This window comes from Ptychodera flava, chromosome 18 (genome assembly GCF_041260155.1).
Source record: "Ptychodera flava strain L36383 chromosome 18, AS_Pfla_20210202, whole genome shotgun sequence".
NCBI classification, from domain to species: domain Eukaryota; kingdom Metazoa; phylum Hemichordata; class Enteropneusta; family Ptychoderidae; genus Ptychodera; species Ptychodera flava.
In genome coordinates this window covers 26,982,137-27,009,665 of record NC_091945.1, presented here as the reverse complement: position 1 = coordinate 27,009,665, position 27,529 = coordinate 26,982,137, and the positions used below count along the sequence as shown (strand labels likewise).

Genomic DNA, 27,529 nt, shown 5'->3' with positions numbered 1-27,529 from the left:
CAGCGTTCTTGGGCCCAAGTCGTATCCCTGCCTACCTCAGCTACTCGATCGCTTCCAAAAATGCCAGTCTTTTATTCACTTTTCGTAAATAACCGTCGATGTCGGCAACTCTCTCCCTAGCCCTGTGTACGATGCTGTGTGTTAGCTGTAGCGGCCAACACACAACATCGCGTCCATCAGCTTTCCATTTTGCTTCTTCAGCCCCCGTTTGCGTTTTCTACACTGCTTATACTGCCGGCAGTCATCAGCCATGTTGGATAGCGTCTCTTATGAAGACGTGCGCGCATGCGCAACATGGTGCGTAAAAATTTACATAATCTCCTCAAGGTATAACGATAACGCTGACAGTAATCCGGACCGTTAAAACAAAAAGAAAATAATAACTCGCGCAGTGGTTAGAAGGCCGTGTTTTCACTAAAATTTAAGACATTTTCCAGTACAATGTTATCTCACAGTTTTCTCTAATAAAAAGATCATATTTCAGGGGTTCAGAATATGAAATAATCACAAAATCGCTAAAATTTACAAAGGAACCCGAGTCACTACCTTAAATATAGTCAAGGCAAGGTTTGCACCCGGGGTTTGCAGCCAGCTGCTGTGCAGCATGCACTGTAGCCCCAGCAAATCGCGCAGTGTTCATTTGTTTTCAGAACTGAAGACCAGATCTTGTGTCAAAGGTCAGCAACCTTGCGCAGAATGCTTAGCAACAACAGTCAAAACAAAATGGCGACTGACGGTGGAAGCGAAGGCGCTTACTATCTCGAACGTATCCTTTTCTTTAATTATTTGATGTTTTTTCGTTCTCTGGTCAACGTGGAATGTCTATTTACGTGCCGGAAAGGGATCGGCAGCATTCCAAGCTAGTTTGTGTAGTTTTTGCAACATAAACGATATCCAGCTGACTGAAGTTAGCGTGCATAAACAATTTGTCAACCACAGTGTTGGGTTTCTGCATGGATCTTTTTTTACATCCATGGTTTCTGTCAGGGCAGGGGTTAAATTTTCAATGAAAACTGACTTTCTAAACTTGACATTCATGATTCCTTAGCCATTCTTTCAGAGGTAAGCATCATTGATGATTCGGAAGACGACTTTCAGTATGAGGAGGTGCCCATAGATGATGAATTCGCATCAGGTAAGTGCACCTAGGTAATCGATCGGATCACTGCACAGTGCACAATAAATATGCAGTTTGAAACAAAGATGAAGAACGCGACAGATGATTCAGCTCACTGTGTTTTAAAAATCAAATCAGCGGATATATTTTAAATTGCTTTAATGATTTCATTTCATCCCGACGTAAAAAAGGCAGATTATTACCGCCTACAGTTGTAATTGTAAGTTGAACGGTGTTTTCAAAGTTAAATCTGGATTCCATCTTTACATTGCAGGAGATGAGGACCTGGATGCAGCTGTCAGAACTATCCAGGAAGCTGCTCAAGACTTTCAGGCTTCGGTAAGTTGAATTTAGTTCTGTTATACCGCATTTCCGACACAACCGTCTTACAATATAAATGAGTGGTATGAAGGATCAAGTGTGGAGGTAGCACACAGATTGCCACCTCCATGCACAGAGCTGTTAGAGGTACTGGATAGTTTACCTCCACAAGTGCAATTAAGGGCAGGCAATAATTAGAAGATGCCTACGGAAAACAAAAGTTGTCATCGGGGAGGGGGCTAGTTCTATTTTGATTATCATGGGAAATTTGCACTAACTATATGGCAGTGTTACCATGACAAAACAGAAAATGGTACATCATTCTGATACTCAATCACCAATTCAATTTCATTTTGTAATGCTTGCCATTCAAAAAACTTATAACTATCAGCACCAACTTATCTAAGCAACAACCTATCTAAGCAATTGGTAGTTTATTAGGTAACTTCAAATCCAAATCGGATCATATGATTTTCAAACTTCCAAACTGGCATTTTGCTGCTGGTGGTCAGATATGTTTTACCGTGCATTAGATGATTCCGGGAACCATTTATTGAAGTTGTGATTGGTGGTATACTCTTAACGATAAGTTTCCGTTTCTGTCTTAACAGTCAAAGGATGATAAAATACCAGGTCCTTCCGTTGTACAGCGACCTGAAGTTGTCGATGATTTCGTGAGAAACTTCCTTGTCAAGATGGGAATGAACAAGACTCTTGATTGCTTTCAAACGGAATGGTAAGAGTAATGGTTCTACTCCGGAATAAAAAGGACACAACATGTTCTACAGACTCAGTACACTCAAAAGATCACGTGTTTGCGGTACAAACAAACCCATGTGTACAAGCACGTATGGAAATACATGCATTTCTATGCACGTTCACGTGGGTTTGTTTGTACCATGGTCCATTTGAATTCCGGGTTTCACCTATTATAGCCGCCCTACCATTCTTACATCACATATACAACCTTACCTCTACCACTGAGCTCAGCATGGCTTAGCTCAGCAAGCTACTGTGGCAGCAAGATTACTCTGGCTCTGTCAGTGTTATACCTGGCTAGAGCATTGAGGGCACAGCTCTGCATGCATCAACAGACACCATGGCTGCTTTGTAAATATATCTAAAAAGTTTCTCCTGATGAGTTACAGATGCATCTTTGTTATATTTGACTTTGCATTTTGTAGATTTTAGGGTATTTTACCTGCTGTATCACAATGATATCTTTTTTCCATAGACTTTCTGCATCACCACCATTCAATGTTAAGTGCAATGGTCATGGTGCCCTTTGCATTTAATGGTGTACGCAATAGTTACTTCAACTGATAGTAGTTGAAGTGATAACTCAAATTCTTGAACAAGTTTGTCTGAATCTCACAAACTGGTTATGTGTTTCCTTATTTCTTACCATACAATCACTGAATGAAATGTAGATACTTATACAATATACCTTTACTGTTTACAGAAGACATAAAATGTACTCTGTTACCATATATAGTTAACAAAGCTGATCTACAAATTCTTGTTTGTATTAAAGACCCAGTAACAGAAACTGTTGATAATTTTTTCAGATGTTTCATGTGTGTCAGCTACAGTTTTTAGTTTCTGCTTCCCACAGCATGTTGAAATACCCAGTACCAAACATGTCAACATTGACAGTATACATGTATATGTGTCCTACATTGTGAATGTTAGCATTGATAATCAGGTTCAGACTTAAATTCAGTTGTCCAAAATAACAATGTGTGTCACACTTACACGTCACATTGACAAACCAAATACTTGGTATTTCAAAATACTGACAAAAGTAGACCAAGAAACTGTTGTTGAGGTTGTTGATACGCAGAACAAAAGTACAGAAAACTTGTTGAAGGCTACAGTTACTATGGCTTTCAGAGATTGTCTATGAATCAACATTACATGTTCACAAAATATTTACCATGCCGTCAGCGTCTGAAATGCAAATTTGACAAATTGCTTTGGTCTTTCACCAGGTACGAGTTGCAACAGAAAGGTCTTCTCAACGAGGAGGATGTGAAGACAGTGCCGGACATCTACAGCAGAAACCAACACCTGGACTACCAGGTCAAGGCCCTCAGGAAAGACGTGGAGAAGTTCCGGAATGCAGCTTCAAAGGCCAAGGAGACATACGTGAAACTGAGGAAGGAGCGTGACTTCCACAGGATGCATCACAAGAGAGTTGTACAGGAGAAGAATAAACTGATCACTGACATTAAAAGGTGAGTGCGATCATTTGTGTTCTCCTGATCAAAGAAATTTGTCCAGGCTGAACTACCTTGGCCCCCTCACCCAAGCCGTGGTTTCCAAATGTGGGATTCAGCCTTTGAGTAACATTTTGTGCATGCAATAAAAGAAAAGAAAAACAAACAAACAAAAATGCTGCCTGGTCTAATCTACATCCCTGAATTTTTGGGGACATTCATGCAAATAAAATAGAATACATGACCAGTCATGCGCCCTCTATTGAAGTCATCTCCAAGTGGGTATTTAATAGCAATAAAATTTATGTCAAGTACGCCGGTCTGTGGTATATAGCAGATTATGTACATATAGGGTCGTGTGGGAATCCAGCCTGTTTAAGAAAGAATATTATTCAGAGCTCATGATCCTCTAGAAGGGTATAAAGTTTTATCAGATCTGAAACAGCTTAAACCTAATTGTTCAGATAGTACATCTAACAGTAATGGGTGAAAGACTGACATTCAAAAACAGTGATTAAAATCATGATAGGCAAAATTGAAATGACTTCTAATCAAAATGTAAGAACTAGCAGTTTCTTATATAGTATTAAGAATATATTTCTCAAAATTTGACCCAACCACAGTGGAGTTAATTTGTTTGAAATGTTGAAAAAATGGGAGAAAAAAGAATTAAGTCTGCAAAATGATGATTTGCATAAATTTGCATAAATTTACACTTTTTTCTCACCCAACTTGTGACTGCTTGCCATGCTAAAAGGTGAACCCAACCAATATTTTAATCTTGGGTTAACAAATCAATGAAAATTGAATGGACGGACCATTTTGAAAAAGTGATTTTGAGCAAAATACACTAGCTGGTCTATCAGCTTAATGTGCATTCAAACAGGGAAGCAATCATGCAATAAAGACGATCGCATGTAACACAATTACCAGATAATATAATAGTCTTTGAGTCGTGCAGATATAAGATTAGCCTTTCATGTCATAATGACAGCTTTGTTGAAACTTTATTGAAATTAGCAAATATAATCGGGCATGGAGTGATGAGAGTCCTTGGTACGCATTGAGTAAAATACCTACCATGGACATCCAGAACTTCATTGTAGATTGATACTCACTAATCAAATTAATGCGTAATCATATCTACTGGTCTCAGGCCTCATTAGCCAAATACAGCAATAAATTAATCATTTCATCACACAATACCAAACGTATTACCGCTAAGTGTAATCTGCTGCATCGGCAAAAATTTGATTATAAAGTAATGAGCTCTACTTGAAATCAGATTTTTCTTTTCCAAAGTGAGTTATCAGTCTCAGTGGGCTTTGAAATATCATGGCCATGCCGCGTCATCTTCATGTACTGTTTTTCCCATCAGGTTGAAGAAACACTACACAGCGTACGAGCCGACCCTCAAACAGCTGAAACATAAGTACGAGGTTGCCATGAAAGAAAAGATGCTGAGCAAGCTGGAAAGAGATAGAGCAGTTGGTCAGGTATAAAACATGTCCTTATAGACTCTCCCCCTTGGGTAGATCACAGTCTCTTCTGAACAAACGTTTCTCCGTTTTCTCAGTCCAACTTGTGCATCCAAATAGTCCTAAATCACACAATTCCAAAGCATGGTCACGCCAAAGCCGTGCAATATAAGAATTACACTCAAAGATCCCTTTCAGCGAAAGGTTTGACTCCAGCTTTCGCGTACACAAGTCCTCCCTCATCACTATGAACAATTGAGTTAGGCCAAACCGTTATGGCGAACGGTTAATGCCATACTTAAAGGGTCAAAGTCGGCCATTTTTCATGAATTTTGTTCGATGCAAGATACTACTTATATTGCTTGACATATTGAAAGATACTGAATACATGTAAATGGGTGACCATGCATATATTGGACCCCGGTTTCAGACAATTTAATGAAACCATGGTGAAAATGAATTAATGGTCATGACCATTAATTCATTTTTGCGATGATTTCATGTATCGTGTCTAAAACCGGGGTCAAATATATGCATGGTCACCCATTCATTATCTTTCAACATGTCAAACAATAACTAGTATCTCGTATCAAACAAAATTCATGAAAAATGGCCGACTTTGTCCTTTTAATACCAGTAATGTGTAATGTTACAGACAGGGAGAGCTATATTGTATTATCTCTGTGGAGGAAAATAAAATTCCTGATTTTCACAAAACTGAGCTGTTGAAAACTTTATTTACTCCATAAGCTTCAAAATGAGCTCCCATGAGTAGTACATGTAGGCCAAAAGAATATTGTAGAAGTTGGAGAAGTCAGATATCTATGAGTTAAATTATTTTCGGTGATAAATTTGAATTTTAAAAATAAACCAGCTATGCTTCTGGGGACTTTACTGATGAGGCAATTGTACATATGTGGTTTAAAGGTATACAGTCACCTGTAATCTAAATATGCCCATATATGGTCAAAGGGGCGTTCCTTGGTATTCAAAATGCCCATTTGAGGGCGCTGTTTTTAAAAAGCGGCCACCCGCTTAAAATCTGTGATTGGTTAGATTTTCTCTTTCCATGGTAACTGTGGCAAAATTGGAACAGGTGACAGTATACCTTTAACAACACTGGCCTAGTGTGTTTGTGCAAAACTACAAAGCCCTGCTTAGCATTTCCCTGAATGAACACTAGAGTTCCAAACACACCAAAAGGAGATCAAATTGTGGTCATGACAGACTTCAGACCTCCAAAAGTTCAGTTTCTCAATTTTTTTTTAATTCAAATGACATTTCTGTCTATAGGTTGTCGGTCTGCAGTCAACACTGAAGAATCTAGAGAGTGTGGGTAAAGATGTGAAAATGCCAGATCTGAGAATACCCAGAGAATGTATGTTCCAAGAGCTTGGTCCAACACAGAGGGCGATAGTGGAAGCCAGACTGCAAACTGATGCCCAGATGGACATCGTAAATCAACCACAGAAAGCAAGCAAACACCCAAATGTAAGTTACAAGTCTACACATTGTGAAAAAGGGTGTGATTTTAAACAAGATTTTTTTGTATATTAGTCACCAGCACCTATGGTGTCTTACCTTGTCAAAAGTGTTATGTCAATCAGTATACCAACACAATATGATAGTCTTTGTAGAATTCCAAACATTTCAATATCTTCAGCCTTTCACTCTGAAAGGCAATCACATGTTTGAAATAAGCATTAGTTTCTCACAATGAAACATCAGTTTTTCATCTTGGACATTTTGGACCACCGAACGAAATGTCTGTGCCCCTTTATTGACCACCACTCTGTACTGGAATTTTAGAACAGAAACGTGGGCCTATGAAATAGTTGAGCCAAGTCCATTCACATGACTGAGCAAATGTGAATCTTTATACAGAGCTTTCAGAACTTGAGGCAGCAGCTGTTGTAGTTCATAGTCTATTCAAACTACAACCTCCTCACTTTGACTTCACACAGTGACAGCCAAGTGTCTAGCACAAGGAATCATACACATCCAATAATGTGACATTGCAAAGTTCAGAACTTTTGAAGGGAATTAGCAGAATGTGATCTTGTGATTTGTTTTGCAATTATCACTACAATTATCACTGGTATTTAGAACACAAAAATGTATTATGGTGGTCCAGACGAACCACCGCACTAAATTTTAATTTCAGACTCTGGAATCGTATCATAATTTTAATTTGATGGAATAATATGTATGCCATGTATTATTTTTAGGATTCTGAATTCCCCATGGACAACCGTGTCAATCCGCAACTGTTACTTGTCAAGGGGCCGTCAGGTCATCTTACCAGGACTGGAGGGTTTAGGCTCAGTAATACCATATCTGCCCATACACTGGCTGTCAGCAAGTAAGTGACAAACCCCATGTGATTGACCTTTTGACCTTTATGATCCCGTGTTCCCGTGCGTGGGACAACTCACAGAGCTTTGGACATTTGTAGATGCTAAATATAGATGATACAGATAGTATGCCCTCTGACTCATAAATAAAAAATAAAATTCTGAACGGTTCTTTGCTTCGGTCCTGTACCAGTATGTGCAATACATGTATGTGAAATTTTCTTAAGGTAGTATGCGCCTTGAAAGTGAAAGACGTAAACTTTTGCTCAAACTTTCCTAAATGAAACTTTCAACCATCCTCTCACCAAATCAAGTATAAAAATCAGGACTCTGTGTTTGTTCAAAGTTTGTATACCAACCTTTGAAATTCAAAATGGCCGCAATTCCTGTGATGACTCTATGGGGATAAACAAAATTTTCAATTTTCAAAAAAACTAAGACAGTGAAACGTTTTCTTACACCAAGAGCTTTAAAATGAGCCCCCACAAGTGGTACACCAGAAAAGAATTGTGAAAATTTTAGAGTCAGTATATCTCTCCCTGAGGCACATTCTACCGTAGGCCAAGAAAAATAAAAACAGTTTGTTTCTCATCCTCGCACACATCAATTCAGACCCGCTGTGTCAACCTTTTTCATCTGCTCATGAGGAAACAAAATGCATAACACAGTGCTGTATAAAACAGAACTGTAAACAAAATAACTGACACTAACATTCCATTCAGAACTGTACACATATGTCATAGTTACATTAAGCTGTCTAAACTGTGCATTGCTGCACTAAAAGTCAAACCACAGAACTGTTGCTATACAAAAATACTACCGGTACAGCAGCACTGCTGTGCATCTATCTCTGCCTGCATTCCTATGTTGTTTTCATGCTTTGTGCGCATTCTTGTTGGTTGAAGAATTAAAAAAAAAATTGAGAGAAAAAAAACCTGCGTCATGCATCATTTTTGCAATATGTCTAGGATGAGAAACAAACTCTTTATTTTTCTTGGCCGTAAGGAGAAATTCTTGGGCAGATGGCATATCATTTTATATCTAGGTCAAAACATAACAATGTTAAATTTTACAAGGTTCTTCAAATATCAATTGATCAAAGAGGCAGATGTTGATGTGAGATATAGAAATAATATAAATGTAATGTTTTGCTGTGAAACCAGGCCAGCAAGCTCAACAACTTTCCTTTGCAAGTTTCTAGCTCACAAAAATATTTCATAACAAGTGAATTTTTAGTCCATTGATTCTTTCAAGCCATAGAAAAAAACAAACCAACAAACCAAAAAGACAGGCAGTAGTATGTAAAGCATGCTGTTAAATGTATTTTTTGTACAATTATTCATCTCATGTCTTCATTTTCTCAGCATTGCCCTGCACCCACGTAAACAAATCCTAGCTTCTGTCAGCGACGATCACATGTGGAAGATGTGGGCTGTTCCAAATGGAGACATCATCATGACTGGTGAGGGGCACACCGACTGGATCTCAGACTGTGACTTCCATCCCAGGTAAGGGAGGCCCCTCCCCCACCCGCACCAAATGGAATAGCCCATACAGAAATGGATTATTGTAAAGTCTTTTTTCCTAATACTTAATCTGCCATATGTGTAGTCCATGTAAGATATAATCGTGCTGAGATGAATGCATATGCAAATTTGTTGATTACCTTGAGAATTCACAATGAGACTTGTTGGTGAATTTGTATGCGGCATGAAATTAACCATTCACTCTGACATCCCAAATACAATTTTTTTATCTTATATCGGATGAAATCTCTAAATTATGTATCATTTCACTATCTTTTCATGGGAAATTTATCTTGCATATGGGTATCTCATGGGGATTTTTAGATTTCTCAGACTGCATGAATTTTTCATCTTGATCATTTCCGATCCATTTCATCATAGAAGCCGCCGGGGATAACGTATTGATCATTATTATGGGAGATCCTGTGAATGAAGTTGAAAGACATATTACGATGATAACTTGTGTTTCGTAGTTTGTCGACTTCCCCTGTCGTTGAGGTGCTTCAAATTTCTTTCTCACAGTGATAATTGAATGAGAACAGTAGCCGTATAGCTTTGACTTTTGACAACATATTCAGTATCATTGTTCAATGAAACAAGTTCATTTCCTCATTCTTCTGTCAACATACGTTGAAACACAAATCATATTAGGAGCCATCTCAGTTTGTCGCATAAGTTGAAGAAACGAAATTCCGTTGTTTCGATCAAAACCCCCTCCCCTTAACAAAAGTTCAAAAGTGCGAAATGTTGATGTCTGCCTGAGAGTACAATGTAGCATTTTACCATAGCCGCTGAAGAACTTGTGGTCACAAAATAAAAGTGTGAAAGTGAAGTTCAAACCCCCTCCCCCCCGTAAACGAACAAATTTCGTTTTTTGAACTTATGTGACAATCTGAGACAGTCCCTGAGCCATGCCGCTACAATGCACTACGCATATTATGCAAGTATAAGTTGTTAACAAATACATGAATTCTAGTCCAGGTTCAAAAAATCAGTTGTCAGCAATGATACTATCAGACTATACAGATACAGGCTGTGTGTTGACAAGTTTAACCCTTTCACCACCATGGTTTGTCCCAAATCGATTGTTTTCTATGGTAAAGTTGGAGCTGTATACAGGGAACTGGGGGTGAAAGGGTTAAAGGGGCAGGTTCTTTATCAGCTTTATCTCTGAGCAAATTGACTAACTGTGCACAAATTTCAAAGGAGAACAAAGGGCTAAAATCACATAAATGTCATAATGCAAGAACCAGGGATTGAGGACTGCCCCTTTAAACACCAGGCATTTTGATATGACCTTGGGAGTAGAACATGAAACTAGTTTAGAAACAGAGCAAAAACGATGGAAACAACATTAAAAGTTACAGGTGAAGCAGCTGTTAGTAACAGTATCTGCTCAAAAAAATCATCTAATTTACTTTTAGCCATCTCAACCATACAATACTTACATGTAATCCAAATTGACCAACAATGTGGTAATTGATCTGTGGAACAGAGTGAAAATGAATAAATGAAAAAAATTTGAAATTCAAGGGATGAATGAACAGTGAGTCCGAATATACATACAGCAATATTTTAACGAGCCAAAATATCTAAACATAGTATAATGAAAAAAGTTGAATTCGTCACCTCCCATGATATTATTTCTGCTCTGTGAGAGAGCTCATCACATTTGTATGTTACACGGACAGTATTTTGATCATGAGATATGGATCGTTATAAGTCTCAAGATAATTCACGAGAATGGAGTAGATGATATACTGCCAAATAAGGTGACAATTTAGCAAGAACATCAGCGTATACTGGTTGAAAGCAGGATTGAATTCACACGTAGGTAGATTGATGTCAGGATCTCCAAGTTTTGTTATCTCCAAACGTTTAATATAACAAAGATGTGAGAAGGCAGTCAGTCAGTCATTGTGATTGTTGCATCATTTATAATGTCATTCCGTGAGTGCAGTGTCAAAATGTTTCTCATACAGAATCTGAGAAGCGACAGGCTCATTAGTATGTAATTATGCAAATTTTTCACACTAATTAACCCCTTGATTATAGTCTTCTCCAACCATCTGTCTTGTCCCAAAGAAAAAAGTCATGACAACAGGTATCCGGCATTGTTAATATTATATTAATTTCATACTAATGTGCAACATCTAGGAAGCTTTAAACCAATTGTTTGGCTGAAACTCATCGTCCATATTGAATTATTTCCAAACAGCCAATCAGATTGATAATAGTCCTAGTTTAGACTCCTTAAGTTGCTGTAAATAATGACTATCTACCAATCAGATATAACCTTCCGAGTTGCTGCACATTGCCAGTTATTCTTTTACCATCAAATATATCAGGGAAAATCAAGAGATTCAAAGTTTGAAGATTTTCAACCAATATTACTGAGATGCTGGGTAGTGTATACTCACCGTGTCTTTGTGTTATTTGCAGTGGTGCTCAGTTGGCTACTGCCAGTGGTGACAGAACTGTTAAAATCTGGGATTTCTCAAAAGCTGAGTGTGTCCACACATTCACAGACCACACACATGCAGGTGAGTATTCTGTGTACATGTCAGGGTACACGGTGGAGGGAATAGAGATTGGGGAGGGAGGGGAGAATGAAAGTACAAAACCTTTGGATGATAATGATCAAAATCACTGGTGCATCAAATAATTTAGCGGCGTCAAAGAAGTGGTACTCAAACACACTGCAATAAATGCTACCATTATGGGCCTACTGTGTTTTGTCTATGGCAGAAATGACATTATCAATTTGTGGTGATACCACTACTTGAATGTTGCCAATAATTTTTTCATTATTCTATAATAGCTTTTCGCTCCAGCATATTTAAATAATTATCAACAAAATTTGTTTTTTCCGGCAAATTTGCTTTTACCAGCATAGCTAGCCTTGAACTCCATATTGTTTCCTACATACCTATAGTTGATCATATGTAAAGGAAAACCATTGAAGCAGACAGAAGACATGAAAGATTGAATTTGGTTTATTAAACATGCCTCTCTCTGTGTATGTATTATTTGTTACATGTTATCAGTATGGGGCTGTACATTCCACTCCAGTGGTGACTTCTTGGCATCTTGCTGCATGGATAACACTTCCAAAGTATGGGATCTCAACAGGTAAGATGTCAGCCATGTTTTCTGTCCTGTCACAGTTACAGGACAGTCAACCCCTGGACATTTTACCCATTGATCACTTACCCTCAACCCTTCCCTAAGCCTAGCTGTAACTAGTGGGAGGGTAGTGAATGGGTGGTATGCCATGTTTTCTATTTTCTATTTTGTCACAGTTATAGGGCAGTCAACCCCTGGACATTTTGCCCACTGGTCACTTACCCTTAACCCTATCCCTAAGCTTAGTCTTTAACTGGTGGGAGGGTAGTGAATGGAGGGTAAGCCGCCATGTTTTCTATCCTGTCACAGCTATAGGGCAATCACCCCTAGATATTTACACACCAGGCACTTACCCTAACACTAGCCCTGACTGGTGAGTGGGTAGTGAATGGATGGTAAATGATCAGGGGGTGACTGTCCTGATACCCGTCACATTCCTGCCTATTACTCAGTACAGCGTTTCCCTCTCTCCACACATCCTATTAACACAATATTACACCCAGTATGATCACCTTGTGATACCACTCCTTGATGTTATCAACATAATCATTGTGTGAAATATGGAAATCGATATGACCAGTAACTCACATTATTTGTTCACTGCAAGGGATATACAAATATCAAGCATTCAGTTTGATATCAAAGTCTGCATGTATGTATGACATGTATTTATTTATCAACGGTTATAACCTTAATTCAAATAGCTTTGATAGGAACGGTAATAGAGTTGACATCGGATGATGTGTTTCTTTCATTACATCATTTCACATAAGTCTGCTGATGGTTTCACTTTGCGTTATCCCTTGGGCTAATTATGCAGTACATACACAGTTACTTTAAAGAGTGTACAATCCGTATCACCATGGTGATTATTCTATTGTATTCTTTCTCAATCATGCTCTTTGCACATACAAATTTTACGTCAAATTAATCCAAAGAAACAGCTACTTATCAATTTAGATTTCTCTTCGTTACAATCAATATGGTCGTGGAAAATCTTTACAAACTCAATATTCGACTTCTGTAACAAATAAAATGTTGCATTGAAAGAGCAAGGTGGCATAGATGCCATTGATTTCAACTCATTATGCTTGACTTTTCTATATTTTCAGTTTGCGTTGTCGTTACACGCTCCGAGGACACGCTGATTCTGTGAACAGCATCACGTTCCTTCCGTACTCCAATACGTTACTGACTTCATCGGCCGATAAAACTTTGTCCCTGTGGGATGCAAGAACAGTAAGTGAGATTTTCATACAAATCTGTGTGGTTTTTCTGATATTTTCATCATTCACTTTGTTATATCACCCCATTTACTGAACAGGTGAAAAAAATTTGATGTTGTAATGTTGACCCTTTGACCCTTACACCCCCATTTTCCTATTAAGAGATCCAACTATGTCCCCCCAAAAAACAACAACAACAAAATAAAATAAACAAACACAACAAAAAAATAAAAAAAGGAGAATTTGCCCAAACCATAGTGGTGAAAGGGGTAAATTTTCTCAGTACACGTTTTTCCACTTCACGGCCAAATAATGATGTACTACCTTCATTTGTATTCCATGGATGCAGTTATTCCTGTATCAGTGTTTTTTTTCGAGATCATGGAATGATTGTTCAGAAGTGGCAATAATTTCAGGAAAAGTGCGATTCAAGTACTTGATTGATTATCGCCGCGTGTCAAATCTTCGTGTTCGATCGGACTTTTATCTCGTAGTGGAAGGACCCTCAGTTGTAAATTCTCACTGGATTCTGATTGAGATTAATGCCACTGTCAACACCATTTGGTTGCATTCTGCCCCGACTCACAGAGTTGAATGTTGACTTATTTTAACAGCCTTCAGGGGATAAATGAATGGAGTGGCTTTGTTCAGTGTGTGAGCAAACTAAAAAATAGTGTCTGTTGGCGATTTGTATTTTTTCCATGCCACAATAACACCAAGGGATATTGTAATTTGCTGTATGAAAAGATCATTTACTCTTTGCTGAACATAGAAACACTGCCACCTTCTGTAAGGGTACATAATTTGCTTGGCGAGGCTTTGTTCAGTGATCACACATTTGCTACATTTTTCACATGTATCGTTTTAACCCTTTGAGCGCCAAAGTCAATTTTTGTCGTCTTTATAAAATGTACCCCGATCAAATTTTTTCAGATTTTTGCCAAAATTTTGATGAAAAACTGTAGCCAATGAAATTTGATGTCTGTTTGGTCTAAAATTATCAAAAAAATTACAGAAAATTTTATAAAAATTGGTAAAATGTTGCACTAAAATTTTGGTGGGAAAAATTACAGCACTCAAAGGGTTAACACCAACGGTCAACATTTCACTTGTTAATTGTGCACAGGATGTGAAAATTCATAATTAAAATACATTCTGTAACAATGGTGTTAGCGGAGAAGCTTGGAAATCAGAGGCCCTGTGAATTTCTAGTTTCAAAAGTTGAACGTTTGTCACTGCTGTCTTGTTGACTAGGCTAGGGAGTACTGATATGTCAGTAAAATAGTAAGCATGTAGTGCTATGGCAGAGTTTTGCACACCTGGCTTCTGGTGAGCTCCCTAGTAAAGTTTCAATCAGTAGGACAACAGACCTTTGTAGTGTGTCTGGCTAAATTTGAAGTATCGTGTCATGTCATGTCATGTCATGTCATTTAAATTGCACTGGAGAGGTGCTTGTAATCTGTTGAAATTCGCTTTCCACACATACATACAGTAATTGCTAAGTCAAATATTGACTGTTGGCACTAAAGTGACAATGTTTGAAAAATGTTGTAAGTGACAATGTCACTTCAGCACATAGCCCTTCTAATGACACATATTCGTTTTGTTTTCAGGGCTTATGTGCGCAAACTTTCTACGGCCATGTACACTCTGTCAACCATGGCACATTCAATCTCCGTGGCGACACTGTTGCATCTTGCGATTCCTATGGCAACGTCAAATTATGGGACGTCCGCTCAGTGGCCTGCATGGCCAGCGTTGATGTCGGCCCCCACCCTGCAAACCGTGTGGCCTTTGACCCCGCTGGCTCAGTCATGGCCATTGCCAGTAATGATGGTAGCATTAAAATGTACGAAGTTGCCTCCGGACAGGTAGGTGGACTTTTTCCCCTCTGAGTGCTCATAGCTGCAACACACCCATATTGATGAGTGGTGCAGCCCATAACAATGCTAGATTAAAAGAATCCATTATGGTGTAAATAGTCTCTGAAAATATGAAAATAACAACGGCGGCAGCTACATGTATAAGATTTATTTATGGAAAAACGTATAACCTGTAAATGCTGAATCTGGGGTCCACTGAACCATGTGCTAAAATAAAGTACTACTACCACTGTGAGTGGAAAACCAAATGAAAAAATGAGAGTAATATTTTCTGCTGGTACGTGTATTTGACACTACTCTGCACAAAATAAAACAGCTAGTTAATCCAGTGTGGCATGACTTGCAGTGTTGTCATCTCAATGCGTTCAGTCAGTAGACACAAAGTAAAGGCAGTTACGAATAGAATCAGTCTCAACCAGACACTGCGCCTTCTATATTGAATTGACTATCTATATATCTAATATTTATTTATGTATTTATTTTTTAATCTGTCCATCAGTATATTCACCAGAAAGGATTTGATTTGTGTATTTGATTCTTTATTTATCTATCTGTCTGTCCATCTGTTTATTTATTTATTTATTTATTTATTTATTTATTTATTTATTTATTTAATATGATCTGTTCATTTGTATATTCACCAGCAAGAATTCATTGATTCTATAGTTGTTTATTTTTTTATCAGTCCATCTGACAGGATTATTCCAATTTACAAACACAAATTACAATAAAAAATTCCCGAAGGCTTGAACCTTCCTTGAGATCCGGAATAAAATAATGGAAGAGGGACAAAGAGAGAAAACAGAATTTTGGAATATTGTAAAACTCAAGCACATACGGAAATAAGAATAAATGTTATTTACAAAATTAAATATTAGATTCGCTAGAGCACAAGTAACATTGAAATTGTGTGATAATATCTTTGATGAAATAATGTACCGAGAGTGTAGCTTTAGATTCTACAGGATAAGGGTTACATCTGACACTATCAGCTAATTGGTTCAGAATTCTTCTTATGATCAATTCTACCTGTTAAATTGCTGCATTTATAATAGCCTGAATACCCAAAATATCATGTGAAAACAAAATTAAGATAAATCATATAAAGAGCGATAAAAATAATTGTAGTAGACAGAAGTCACAACACGAGGCAGAACTCATTTATGTGTCCAGATTGTTCTTGAATGTGCTTGTCAATTTTATGAAAACACAAACCGAGAAGGCCATGTCGTGCGTAATATTTTCTCCAGTGATTTCACAAACACATGATATGAAGAGAGAGACTAGCTATTGATAATAATTGGATTGCCCAATGGCCAAATCTGTGCAAACCATACCTTGGGATGATGGGCTCTGCCTATCTTGAAGTAAAAAGCGTGGGTGTTTTTAATACATTGCACCTTGATTGAACAATGCCTGTTGCTTTCCCTTCCTGCTTGCCATTGTCATTGTCTTGTCAACGACACGGCTCAATTTCACGGCAATATTAAGTCCCTTCAATAGGACCCATCATATTAGATATTATAGCCCTGAGAAATGATAAGCAATCATTTTGACATTCGTATTAACCTACTTGACAAAAAGGAAAAAAATGAGTTTAGGATGCTAACCTCGGAAAAGTTTGACAAGAGAACAATATTATGACAAATTGCCAATTATTTGAAATGCTGCAGTACATCCCCATTGGGTTTTCAGTCTTTGGAAAATTAGAGTGTTAAAAGAGATCATTAGAATTTTATGAAGAAGTGTTCAAGTGAGTCCCATCTCAAAAATATATAACCTGTTGACAGCAAAAACAACCTTCCAAATTTTCCATATCTCAGTTATATGTATATGTATGGATGGGGACAAATTAAATTTTCGATTACCAAACATATTAGATTGTGAAAACTCAATACTTCACAAGCTTCAAAAAATGAGCCCACTCAAACAGAAAAAGAATTGTTAAAATTTTAGAGTGACTATCTGTCCCTGAGTGGCTCTCTGCCTTGCTTGCGAAGTAAAACCATCTTTAATATCCTTTTTGACATACAGTTCAAATTTGTGCCCTGTATTTTCTTTCAAACATATTAACCTGCTTTTCCAGTTCCTGAGTTGGATATCCAGCAGCAGTAATTATTGTCCGTGTGAAGAGAAAAGAAATGATAAATGTATGGAAAACTAGTCAGTTCATTGTCATTATTTTGGGTTTTTTGTCTTTGAAAAAATGTGTTCAGTCAAGGTGAATTTTTCCCCGAAAGGGAGTACGTGACAAGTTACGAATGCTGAAAGGTCGTCATAATATACATGCCATTAAGCAAATTATATACCCCTAAAGATTGACTTCATGGCCAATACGCATGGCAGCAGGAGGTGAAATTATCAACATTCAAAGCCCTTCATCACTATAATTTCTTTTTTGTGTAACGATGGCACCTTTATTTGCCATGGCCCTGTACAATTGTTAAAACTGACAAACATGGTGAGGTGTCAAGTGCCTCTATAATTCCCTCTAGATCAGCCTACTCGCGTCATAATTAGCAGAACAAATTATTTTAACGAAATTGCAAGTATGACTTGGCTGGGGCCCCCACAGTGTAACTGCAATACTGTATGTTGTTATTATAGTATCCTGACCTGTTAAAATGTGTGTTCAGTCAGGGATAGAAATATTATTATAGGATATATTTCAAGATGTATGCAACAAGTAGCAACAGATCACTGTACAATCGTGAAATCACACACATTTTTGACTGAAAACTTGATGAAGTTGCACAGAATAATGTACTATTAAGGATCTCTGTAACAATAAATATAGACAGAAATTTAACCAAATATACATGTATGTATGTATGTACACGTAGGCAATTGTAGAGATAATTATGGCAACTTTAAAGATCTCAGCAAACAATGGTTTACTTCAAGTAGTTGAAGAAGAACTATCAACTCAGAAATTTCCTATTTCTCTGTCGTCCTTTCCAAAATAGATGGTTGCTAGCTGAAGCGTGTTCAACTAGGAGGTTACATTGTTGACTTGAAATATCTTTCAGTGGAGTTGGGTAAACCCCGAGGGCGCCGTAGCTATGTGAGGTTACTGTTCTCACAAGATACACTTCTGCTCCTTGACACCATTTTTCAAACTTATCTGTCATCGGGATGTTTACGCACTGGTACGATGTGGAACCAGCTGTAGATAGCTGTGTGTTATTTTGTCTTTTGTTGTCATGACCAGATCCCACAACTTTGAAAAGTCTTTTTTTTTCACTTGATGATTTAATGCCCCATCAGCTGTATTGGTCATGTTTTTTCCCGTGTTTTGGTTCTCATTGGAAAAATACTGTTTTTGATGATTGAACTCCTCATCAGATATATTCTAGTTGACGTATTTTCTGGTGTTTTATTGTTCTCATTGTAAAATATACTGTTTCGTTTCCTATTCCAATAATCATGAAGAAAGGCCTATATTGTTTAACCTTTTCACCACCATGGTTTCACCCAAACCTTTGTCATCAATGTTAAATGCGGACCTGTTCACAGGGAAATGGGGGTGAGCAGGTTAACTTGTCAACATGGTCTGTACTTGTAACAATGCCTGAAGTCATTGTCGATAATCAAATGTTAGTCTGGACGAGAATTCATTTGCCGCAACAACATTTCATATTCTGCATTGTTTTTACGACTACAACCTTGTATTTCAACACATCCTAGGGAGACAAACAAAAAAAAAAGTAAATTTGTTTTTTATACGAGAAAAAAGTAATGAAAATATTATCAAAAGGTAAAGCTACATTGTATCATGTAATTGCAACTTTGTTTGAATTTTGTCGCATATACGACATGCCTATGAGTGCAAAGGTCAAGTTTGCTCAATAAACGTGCTGCCCACATGAAGAATATTTTTCTCCATGGACAGATGTCTCCCATTTCACAGTTCACAAAATTTATATTTGTTTTTTTCTTTATAATGCTAATTAGAAATTCAACCCATTATAAGACAACACTCAGATAAAACCGATCGAAAAGCACAAGTAAACTTGTAGATTTGTCTTGTTTTTTAGAGGGCTATTGAAATTTATCATGACAAGGTTAATAGATCGCTAGTCCTGAAATAGGCACTTTCTAGGAATGTGGTTGTACACTCTCTGTCCCTAGTACAATGGAAGAGTTACGATATACCATGCTATTCCATGCTGCGTTGCTTTTCAACAAAACATGGAGGGCAGCAGTTCAAGCAGATGTTAAACCTTGGTCTCAATAGCCCACTGGAAATACAAATAAGCTCCTAAATATTACAAATGTTGGACAGCACAGGCAAAAACATCGCAAATCACCGTACCACAACAACAACCAGACTTTTTATAAATGCTCAAATTAACATCCTGCCCTGCTCCCAGTTGCTCTCCTTTGTCAGCCGACCTCCACTGGTGTGGCCTAGCAAATTTAAAAAAGAATAAATGCCATCGGTAGTCCGGTCTTGTGACTCTGACTGGAAGGAAACGCTCGTTAGCGTGATTTATAGCGACAAAATTTGCGACAGCTTAGCTCTATTGTTGCACACAGCAGGCGGTAAATGTCTCCCCAAATCCAATATTCCCCTGCACCGCAGAGACACTAATAAATTTCATTGTACAGCAAACAGATCCATGCAAAACAGTCCAGCTGAATGTAAATTTTACTTCCCTAAGTTCAGACGAACTGATGACATTCTGTTTATTGCCGTGTTTTATTGGCTATAAATAATAGCAAGCATATACACTGGATGTATCTTGGTCATGTGCTGAAGCAAAAGATAAAAAAAATTGCTTGTGATATCTGGAGAACTGGCTTAGGTCTTTTTATAGTTCCAATCCAACCAGTTTTTTTTGTTCACAATGTTATGTACAATACAGGCGGTGGGTATTGTTTTTGAAATTTTAAGGTGGTGTGTTTAATCAGCTTGCCTCGGGATAGCTTCCTCTGACGCTTTAATCTTACAGGATTTCAATTTTTAAGTGTAATTACTATCCACTGTTCACATTTGTAGCTGTCTTAATATGAAAACTGAGCCGTGCATCAGTTTAGATTTCTTGTACATTGCATAATTCCTTGAGGTTATGTTCATACTTAAGCAAAATTCTGCATAAGTTTTTACATTTTTAGAAATATATGAATAAAAATCAATGTTGTAAATCACATGTTTTTAATTTTGCATATAGCCAAAAAATCATATTTTGTTCATTGAAATATAATGGTATTAATTTCTGCTGAAAAAAACCCTGGTATTAATAGACACCAAGCTTTACACCGGACCTACAATTTTCAGACTTATGCGGATAAATTGGAAATACATATGGTAGAGTACATTTTGTTGTATGCACATCAAATAACTCAGTAAATATGGATATTCTCTCTCAATGAATTTGAAATCTTTTTTCATAGTATATTCAACTCTGACATGAAATTGAATGAACACTTGGAGTCGTAACAAACACGTAACCATACGTGTACATTGAATTTACTCTGTCATGGTCATCTCAGTGAAAATGCTAGTGGGCAGACCGTATACCAGCATGTTGTCATATCTGAAAATCCAAGCGTTATGTCTGTGATAATGGAATCATAAGTGATTGATTTGGGGATTTATGACTAAAAGCACTTTTCACAGAAGAAACCTCTTTTAAAACCGCAAAGCTCATTTACGACATTTTTTTCCCCCGGTTTTTAAAGTAAAAAGCATGTCGTAGTATAATTGATGAGTATTGCCCGTGTCTGAAGATGTCCCTGTTCTACTAATCAGACATATGACATACATGTACGGTACTATTTGAAATGAAGAAGGCAAGAAATCATTATGTTCGCTCAATGCTAAATTTTATTTTCTTGGTCAACCTTTTGCATGTTGCAATATCATTTTTAAGTGGGTCAGCTTTTTGAAGTTCATGTACAACTAGCTGTTCCAGAATCAGACAAACCAGGATTGACTTAGAGAATATTTGTGAGATTTCTAGGCGCTAGGCAAGTCGGAAAAAAATAGGATGAGTTTCACAAAATATGCAGGAAATCGATACATTATATGCAACAATGTATAAAATAACGCATTATGAAAAAACAGCAAATGAATATTTATGTGAGTGTAAACTGACGACGTGTTTGCGCGCATACATGAAGATCGCGTGTCTGTAGGGAAAGTCTCAAATGATGTTTGAGTTCGTCTCGGTCTTTGCAATTACAATGGACGGTGTTTTGTTTAAGATTGCTCAAAAATGCATAAAATTGAGTCTACATTCTCTGCATACCTCTATCAACAGAGTTTATGTGCAGCAAAAAGAGAGATTACGTATCTACCTTAGAAAAATTCAAAATAACATTTTTCCCAATTTTTCTCTGGTGCTCAATGCTAAATTTATGGCCTATCTTCTGCATAAATGTGACATAAATATATAAATACGTTGATTTTACTCTCTCGATTTATGCAATCGAAAGTCATAATTCATAAAACGGGGAAACTTTATGTGTAATGATATATGGAAACTAAACTTTCATGGGAAAATGTGCAGACTTCAAGGTTTAATTCCTAAACAAATTTTGAAGTATGTTACACCGTCAAATGTGTACAGTAGTACTGTTGTATGCCTGTGTTACTGGAACTATGATCACATTCACAGAAAATTATGATCACACACATTAATAAGCGCATACATTATATACACCAAAGAAATATAAATCCTCGGCATGCCTGTATTTATCGCTTTAACCTCGTTTCCCCTAATTCCCTGTAACCAGGTCCATAACCGCCATCGACAGCGTTGGCTTTGGGCCATACCATGGTGGTGGAAGGAATAATAGAAAAAGAAACAGAAAATTGCATTCTGTGACCTGAAATTTTTATGCTTCCCAGTTCAGTGAGTTTCATTATTGAAGATTTGTGTGAAATAGTATATTGTTTTGTATTGAATTGCGATATTTGACAGCAGTGTGGTGAAATATGATACGGCTTGAATTTTTTTTGTCACTCAGTTTAGCACATGATTACATTTCCATTCTGGGTTGTCATGTCACCTCTCATGCATTGCTGGAGATTTATCTGAAACCACCCTACGGTCCATTGCATGTATTGCGATACATCCATACAATTGTTGTAAAGCGTCAGAGGTTTGACACAGTGGACAGATTTTCAGAAAATTGAAAGTCCTTTAACACTTACTCCCCGTTTCCAAGTGTAGAAGTCCGTCTTTGCCATAGAGAACAATGGGATTGGGCCAAACCATGGCGCTGGACAGCTTCAATCCGTATATTCTTTTTGTGTCCAATTACCGTTTTTCGAGATTTCCAAATAAGAAGCAAAAAATTACCAAGTGTGACTTACATCATCTCATTTCAAGAAAAAGACAAAATTTCTCTTTATCCTATTGAGTTCACACAGGACAAGCAGGCAGATATATTTCTTAGTATCATCTGATTCCGTTGAATATAGAAAATTTCTTCTAATCCATCAGGAGTAAATACATGACAAGTAGACGAGTAGATCAAATGTTGGTCAATGCTCTGCATTATGCCTCCGGGACAGATATTCAGACTCTCAAATTTTTACAGTGTTTTTCTGATCTGCCACTTGTTTGGGTTCATTGTGCAGCTGTTGGAGTGGATAACATTTTCACTGTCTTATTTTTTTGAAAGTTGAAAATATCGTTTTCTCCCCTAGAGTTAACACAGGGATGGCGGCCATTTGTGAGTTTCAAATATCGGTAAATTTAAGGCAATTTGTTTCTCTGGTATCGAAATTTGCATCAGTGACCACTGACTTGTATTCTCGATTTTGAAATAGAATAGTTGAAAGTTTCATCGAGGAAAGTTTTAGCCAAAGTTTTAAGTCAATAAATTTCGAGACACATAATAATCTTAATTACATTGTACCAAAAACTTTGCCATACTACCGCTCATTTGCTCTTCCCTTTAATTGCAATTTTGATATGTATACTTCCTTTGCAAATTAAACGCAGAAACAAAATACGCAACTTACGTCTTTCACTGGCTGGTTCTCTCTTTAGGCAGTCAGACTTCTGCTCAAAAAATTACCAGAACCTCATATGTCATTTCGCAGATGTTTAATAAGTAGTCACTTTTCAGGCAATCAAGAATGAAAAGTAATATCCTCTTGCGTTGACTTAACTCTGATCGATGTTAAAATCCAATGGATGTGTATGTACAATCGGGACTAGGAGTTGCAGAAGTTCGCAGGGAAGTTATGTCCCACTATGCTCTAGGGGATGAAATTGACACCCACAAAAACAGGATGTTAATTTCACCCAAATTAAGTGCAAACAGCTTTCTCAAAGCTGCGGCCATGACACAAACATATTATTACCTGTCTGTGTCTGTCACAGCAATAAGCTGAGTGTGATGCCAAACAGTTTCCAGGAAATTCGATCTAGCTTTTGACCCAAATTCGTATAACATTGACACCTGTCACCATAGCAACCGATAAGGAACTCTCCGAGCATGGTAAATTTGTAATGGTTTTGTTACATCAACCATAAACAGCATTTTTCTAAAAATAAAGTGAAATAATCATCAAATGACATATATTCCTACAATTCTCAGCATTATTTTATTTAAGAAATTCGCAGAAAATTAGAATCTCCAGGCTGTTTTAAATATTTGTTGTCAGAATAACTGAAAAAAAAATCAGCAATTTTCACCTTGAGAAATAATCAGCATAGATTGTGTTCTAAAAATTTGAATTATTTCACCCTTCATGTCTATTTATTGAAGTCCAATTTTGCCGCGGGGATGTACTACAAATATAATTGTGTACAGGGCAGAGATATTCCAAAACAATAATTCACAGCAATAACATTTGAAAAATGTCATTCGTATTAAGGGAGTCTCATTAGATTCCGTAAATTACATCTATTTCAAATGTAAATGAAGTTGAAGTACCATTCCTCATCGTTAATTCAACATCTCATCTAGTGCATGATACAGAGAGGACAGTATCACTCAGGTTTTAGGTTTTTTTGTGTCCTACCATTCCAACGTGAACTCTGGAAGCAAGCTGTATATTTCACCCGTCCTCATGATACTTCTTGAAAATGTGGAAAGTATTTGATGATAAAAAGCACACATCACACATTCCATTTCTTACTATGTTAAAAGTCCTACAAGATGCACAGTTCTCGACAAGGGGATATTGAGGGATAGGCCACCTCTGTGTTTGTGTTGGTAAATTTTCATATGTTTATATTCATACAACAACACACTGTCAAAACAAAAGAGTATGCAAATTATACAGTGTTATGTAAATTGGTTGCTCCATTGTCTCCTGCCCCCCAAGCTATGAAGATGGCTACAAATGGATGTGTGGTAATTGCTCTTCCACAAACCTTAGAATATGACCTTGCCACCCCTATTTTCCTGGCAGTGGATTCAACCTTTGTGTTTGAGACATCAAATGTGGCCTTCATTTTCAATGCATACATTTGGTATCAGGTCTTTTCCTCAAATAAAACATCAGTGTTTTTGACTTCCCAGCTGTTCCCTGCATTGTAGTCCGACTGCCGGACTGAAAGCCATAGCATTTCAACCAAAGTCATTTATTTTATGTGTTGCGTCTGAGCAGCTGATAATAATTTATGTGGACTAGTCAAAGGGTTTCGTAGGGAGGTCTGGCTCACAAATCCAAATTAATTAACTCTGTTTGAAAATCACCCTCCAAATTAAAACCTGCTGTCACGACTAGAATCCACTAAATTGATGTTTGAAATTATTTTCACTCAGTTCTTCAATGCCCTTAAAGAGAGGGTAGCGATGGTTTGGGATGTACTGTGTAGTTTTTCTTCCTGATGAATCTGCCTTTTGAATTTCAACTCCCAGTGCACTTTTATGGTATTACTCTATCAAATAGATCCATTTCCTGTTTTGATTTGGTTGGGCAAAACAAGTTGTCATTTCTGCAGCTTCTGATTATTAGTAAAGTTTGGCTGTGTACTCATTTTTGTAGCCACAGTTCAATTTGTAACTGTTGTGTTGGCTGCCCTTCCCCGAATATTTAATGTTTTCATCTATAAATGCAGATTTCTTGATTATATGTTTTCTGTCCCAGCATAAGTGTTTACCAAATAATTCTGCCTTTTGTAGTATTTTACAAAGACTCACATCAAGCAAGTGTTGACTTTTACATCATTTCTGCTCATGAACTTGGTTGATCCCCAAATGATGTCAACCTTGAACTTTAACTAGGTAGAATATTGCCTTGCTGACAGATATTTGGACTCAAATTCTCAAAGTACTTTTCTTGTCTACCGCTTTTGTAAGGGTCATTTTAAAACTCTTGGAACAACCAAAGTTTCCACAGTCATATTTTTTCTGAAAATCAGAAATGTTATTTTCCCCATAGAGTTAACTCAGGGATGGCGGCCATTTTGAATTTCAAATGTCGGTAAATATTTGGTAATTTGTTTCTCCAGAATCAAAATTTGCACGGTGACCTTTGATTTTTATTCTTGATTGTGAAAAGCAAATGGCTGGCATTTTCCTTGAGGAAAATTTTAGCAAAAAGTCTCTGAGTTTTGAAGCACGTACTATTTTAATGTACGATGACAGCTGTTCACCTTGGTCATGCTCATTGCCAGTTTTTCAGTCTGAAGAGATGTACTTCATATCATTTAATTCTATATCAGCCCCATCAAGGGGGAATTTTATGTGGATGAGACTGAAGGCCATTTTGAAGTATTTCTATCCAGAAACTGACAAGGGCAAACACAAAATGATGAGTAGATATATACACAAACAGTGTCATCACGTAGCGGGAAACGACCACACGGAAAAAAATAAAATGCAGATAATTGAAAAGAAGTCAAAGAATAATACAAGGAAGATAAAAGGAAGAAAAAGGAATGTAATTCAAAGATAGGGTCATTTGTCGCTTTTAAGATACAATGTCTGTGAAGGTCATATGAAAAATGCAATACAGTGCCGTTATTTGGCTCCAAATTACATATATGAATTTTATGAATCATTGATTTCTTCTTGCTTTGAATGAATAATACAAATCATGAAGATTCATAGTTTTCAAAATTTCTTCCCACAATTCTCTTAGTGTGTTATTTTTTTTACTGTAAGAGGAAATATGCACTGTAGAACTAGGTTCAACTAGGTTTCTGTCAGAAATCCTTTCCGAAACAGAAAGAACGACTGTCTCTATAGCAACCAGCTCTAGTTGTACCATTGACACCTCCCACGCTCAGCAGGGCTCAGGCTGTCATGGCCGGGTCTCGCTGTGATAGGTTTTAACTGAATCATTCAAAGCCACGGAGGCTTAAACATGATATTTTTTGAAGAGAAGAAAAATGGAGATAATATGTGATATTGTCATGTTTTTTTTTTCTTGTTACTTCCCAGCCAGTGTCATTTATTGACATGTAGTTGTGACTTGTAGACTGATATATGTGACTTTTTACAGTTATCACATTCATGACAAATAAAAATCAACAAATTTGAAAAAAAATCCCCCAATATAAGTTCATACGTGTATATATATTGCAGTATTTTTGAAAAAATGATGGTGATCGTACATACTTTTCTTCCAGATAATCTGAAAAATTTAGAGTGACGTCTGTTTGTTTGTGTTTAATAATTTTCATTTCCATAACCTATTTTCCCGGTGTTTTGTTGAATTTTCAGATAACAAGTCTAGTGGGCCATGAAGACGCCGTTCAGACTCTGGTATTTGACAAGACCGGTGAATTCCTAGTATCGGGCAGTTCAGACAGCACCATTAGGATCTGGTCTTAAAAGCTACCAGAAGCAGAAAAATTTGAAAAAAATAATTAAAACGATATTGTACATTTTAATGATACTCCAGAAATTATCGGAGTTTATTTTTAACTGCAAGAGTCAGTTTTGAAAAAATTTTGAGGAATAACATTTTTAAATCTAAAAAGAGCAAGAAAAAATCTTGAACACTTTTCGTAGGAATTACTGAAAATTTGTGACCGAATATTAAATCATTCCCCTAAACTACAAAGAGCTTGCTATCTGTATCTTCATATCCAAATGTATGTAAATTTGTTGGACATGAAAAATACAGCATCGGTCATAGACAACTATCTGATGTGTTCTTTTGTGATGCAAATTTATGTAAATATGTTTTATACAGTTAAATATCTAAGTCAATGTTCATAGATAACCTACAGAACTGGCAAAGAAAGTTCTATTATTCAAAATCTAGAATTATTATGGCTTGTCTTTTTGTGGATTTTACAGTGTTTTCTAACTGACAAACAATATATGTAAATAAAAAAATTGCTTATCAAAAGTAAA

At 37.0% G+C, this 27,529-nt stretch overlaps 1 protein-coding gene across 1 annotated transcript; it reads left to right on the top strand.

Moving 5' to 3' along the window:
• Nucleotides 1-650: 650 nt before the first annotated feature.
• On the top strand, nucleotides 651-27,529 carry LOC139117271 (sperm-associated antigen 16 protein-like). The gene is made up of 14 exons (XM_070680225.1): nucleotides 651-766; nucleotides 1,061-1,135; nucleotides 1,392-1,456; nucleotides 2,050-2,174; nucleotides 3,430-3,675; nucleotides 5,036-5,153; nucleotides 6,429-6,626; nucleotides 7,364-7,497; nucleotides 8,854-8,997; nucleotides 11,458-11,558; nucleotides 12,063-12,147; nucleotides 13,254-13,380; nucleotides 14,981-15,238; nucleotides 26,891-27,529. Exons 1-14 carry the CDS (start codon nucleotides 697-699, stop codon nucleotides 26,999-27,001), a joined length of 1,857 nt encoding a protein of 618 aa, XP_070536326.1. The 5' UTR covers nucleotides 651-696; the 3' UTR covers nucleotides 27,002-27,529.

Excerpts from the sequence above, each read along its gene's own strand:
- LOC139117271 (XM_070680225.1), top strand. The coding sequence starts at position 697 with ATGCTTAGCAACAACAGTCAAAACAAAATGGCGACTGACGGTGGAAGC. Across the intron at positions 1,457-2,049 it reads CTCAAGACTTTCAGGCTTCG|TCAAAGGATGATAAAATACC; the intron begins GTAAGTTGAATT and ends CTGTCTTAACAG. Across the intron at positions 12,148-13,253 it reads AAAGTATGGGATCTCAACAG|TTTGCGTTGTCGTTACACGC; the intron begins GTAAGATGTCAG and ends CTATATTTTCAG.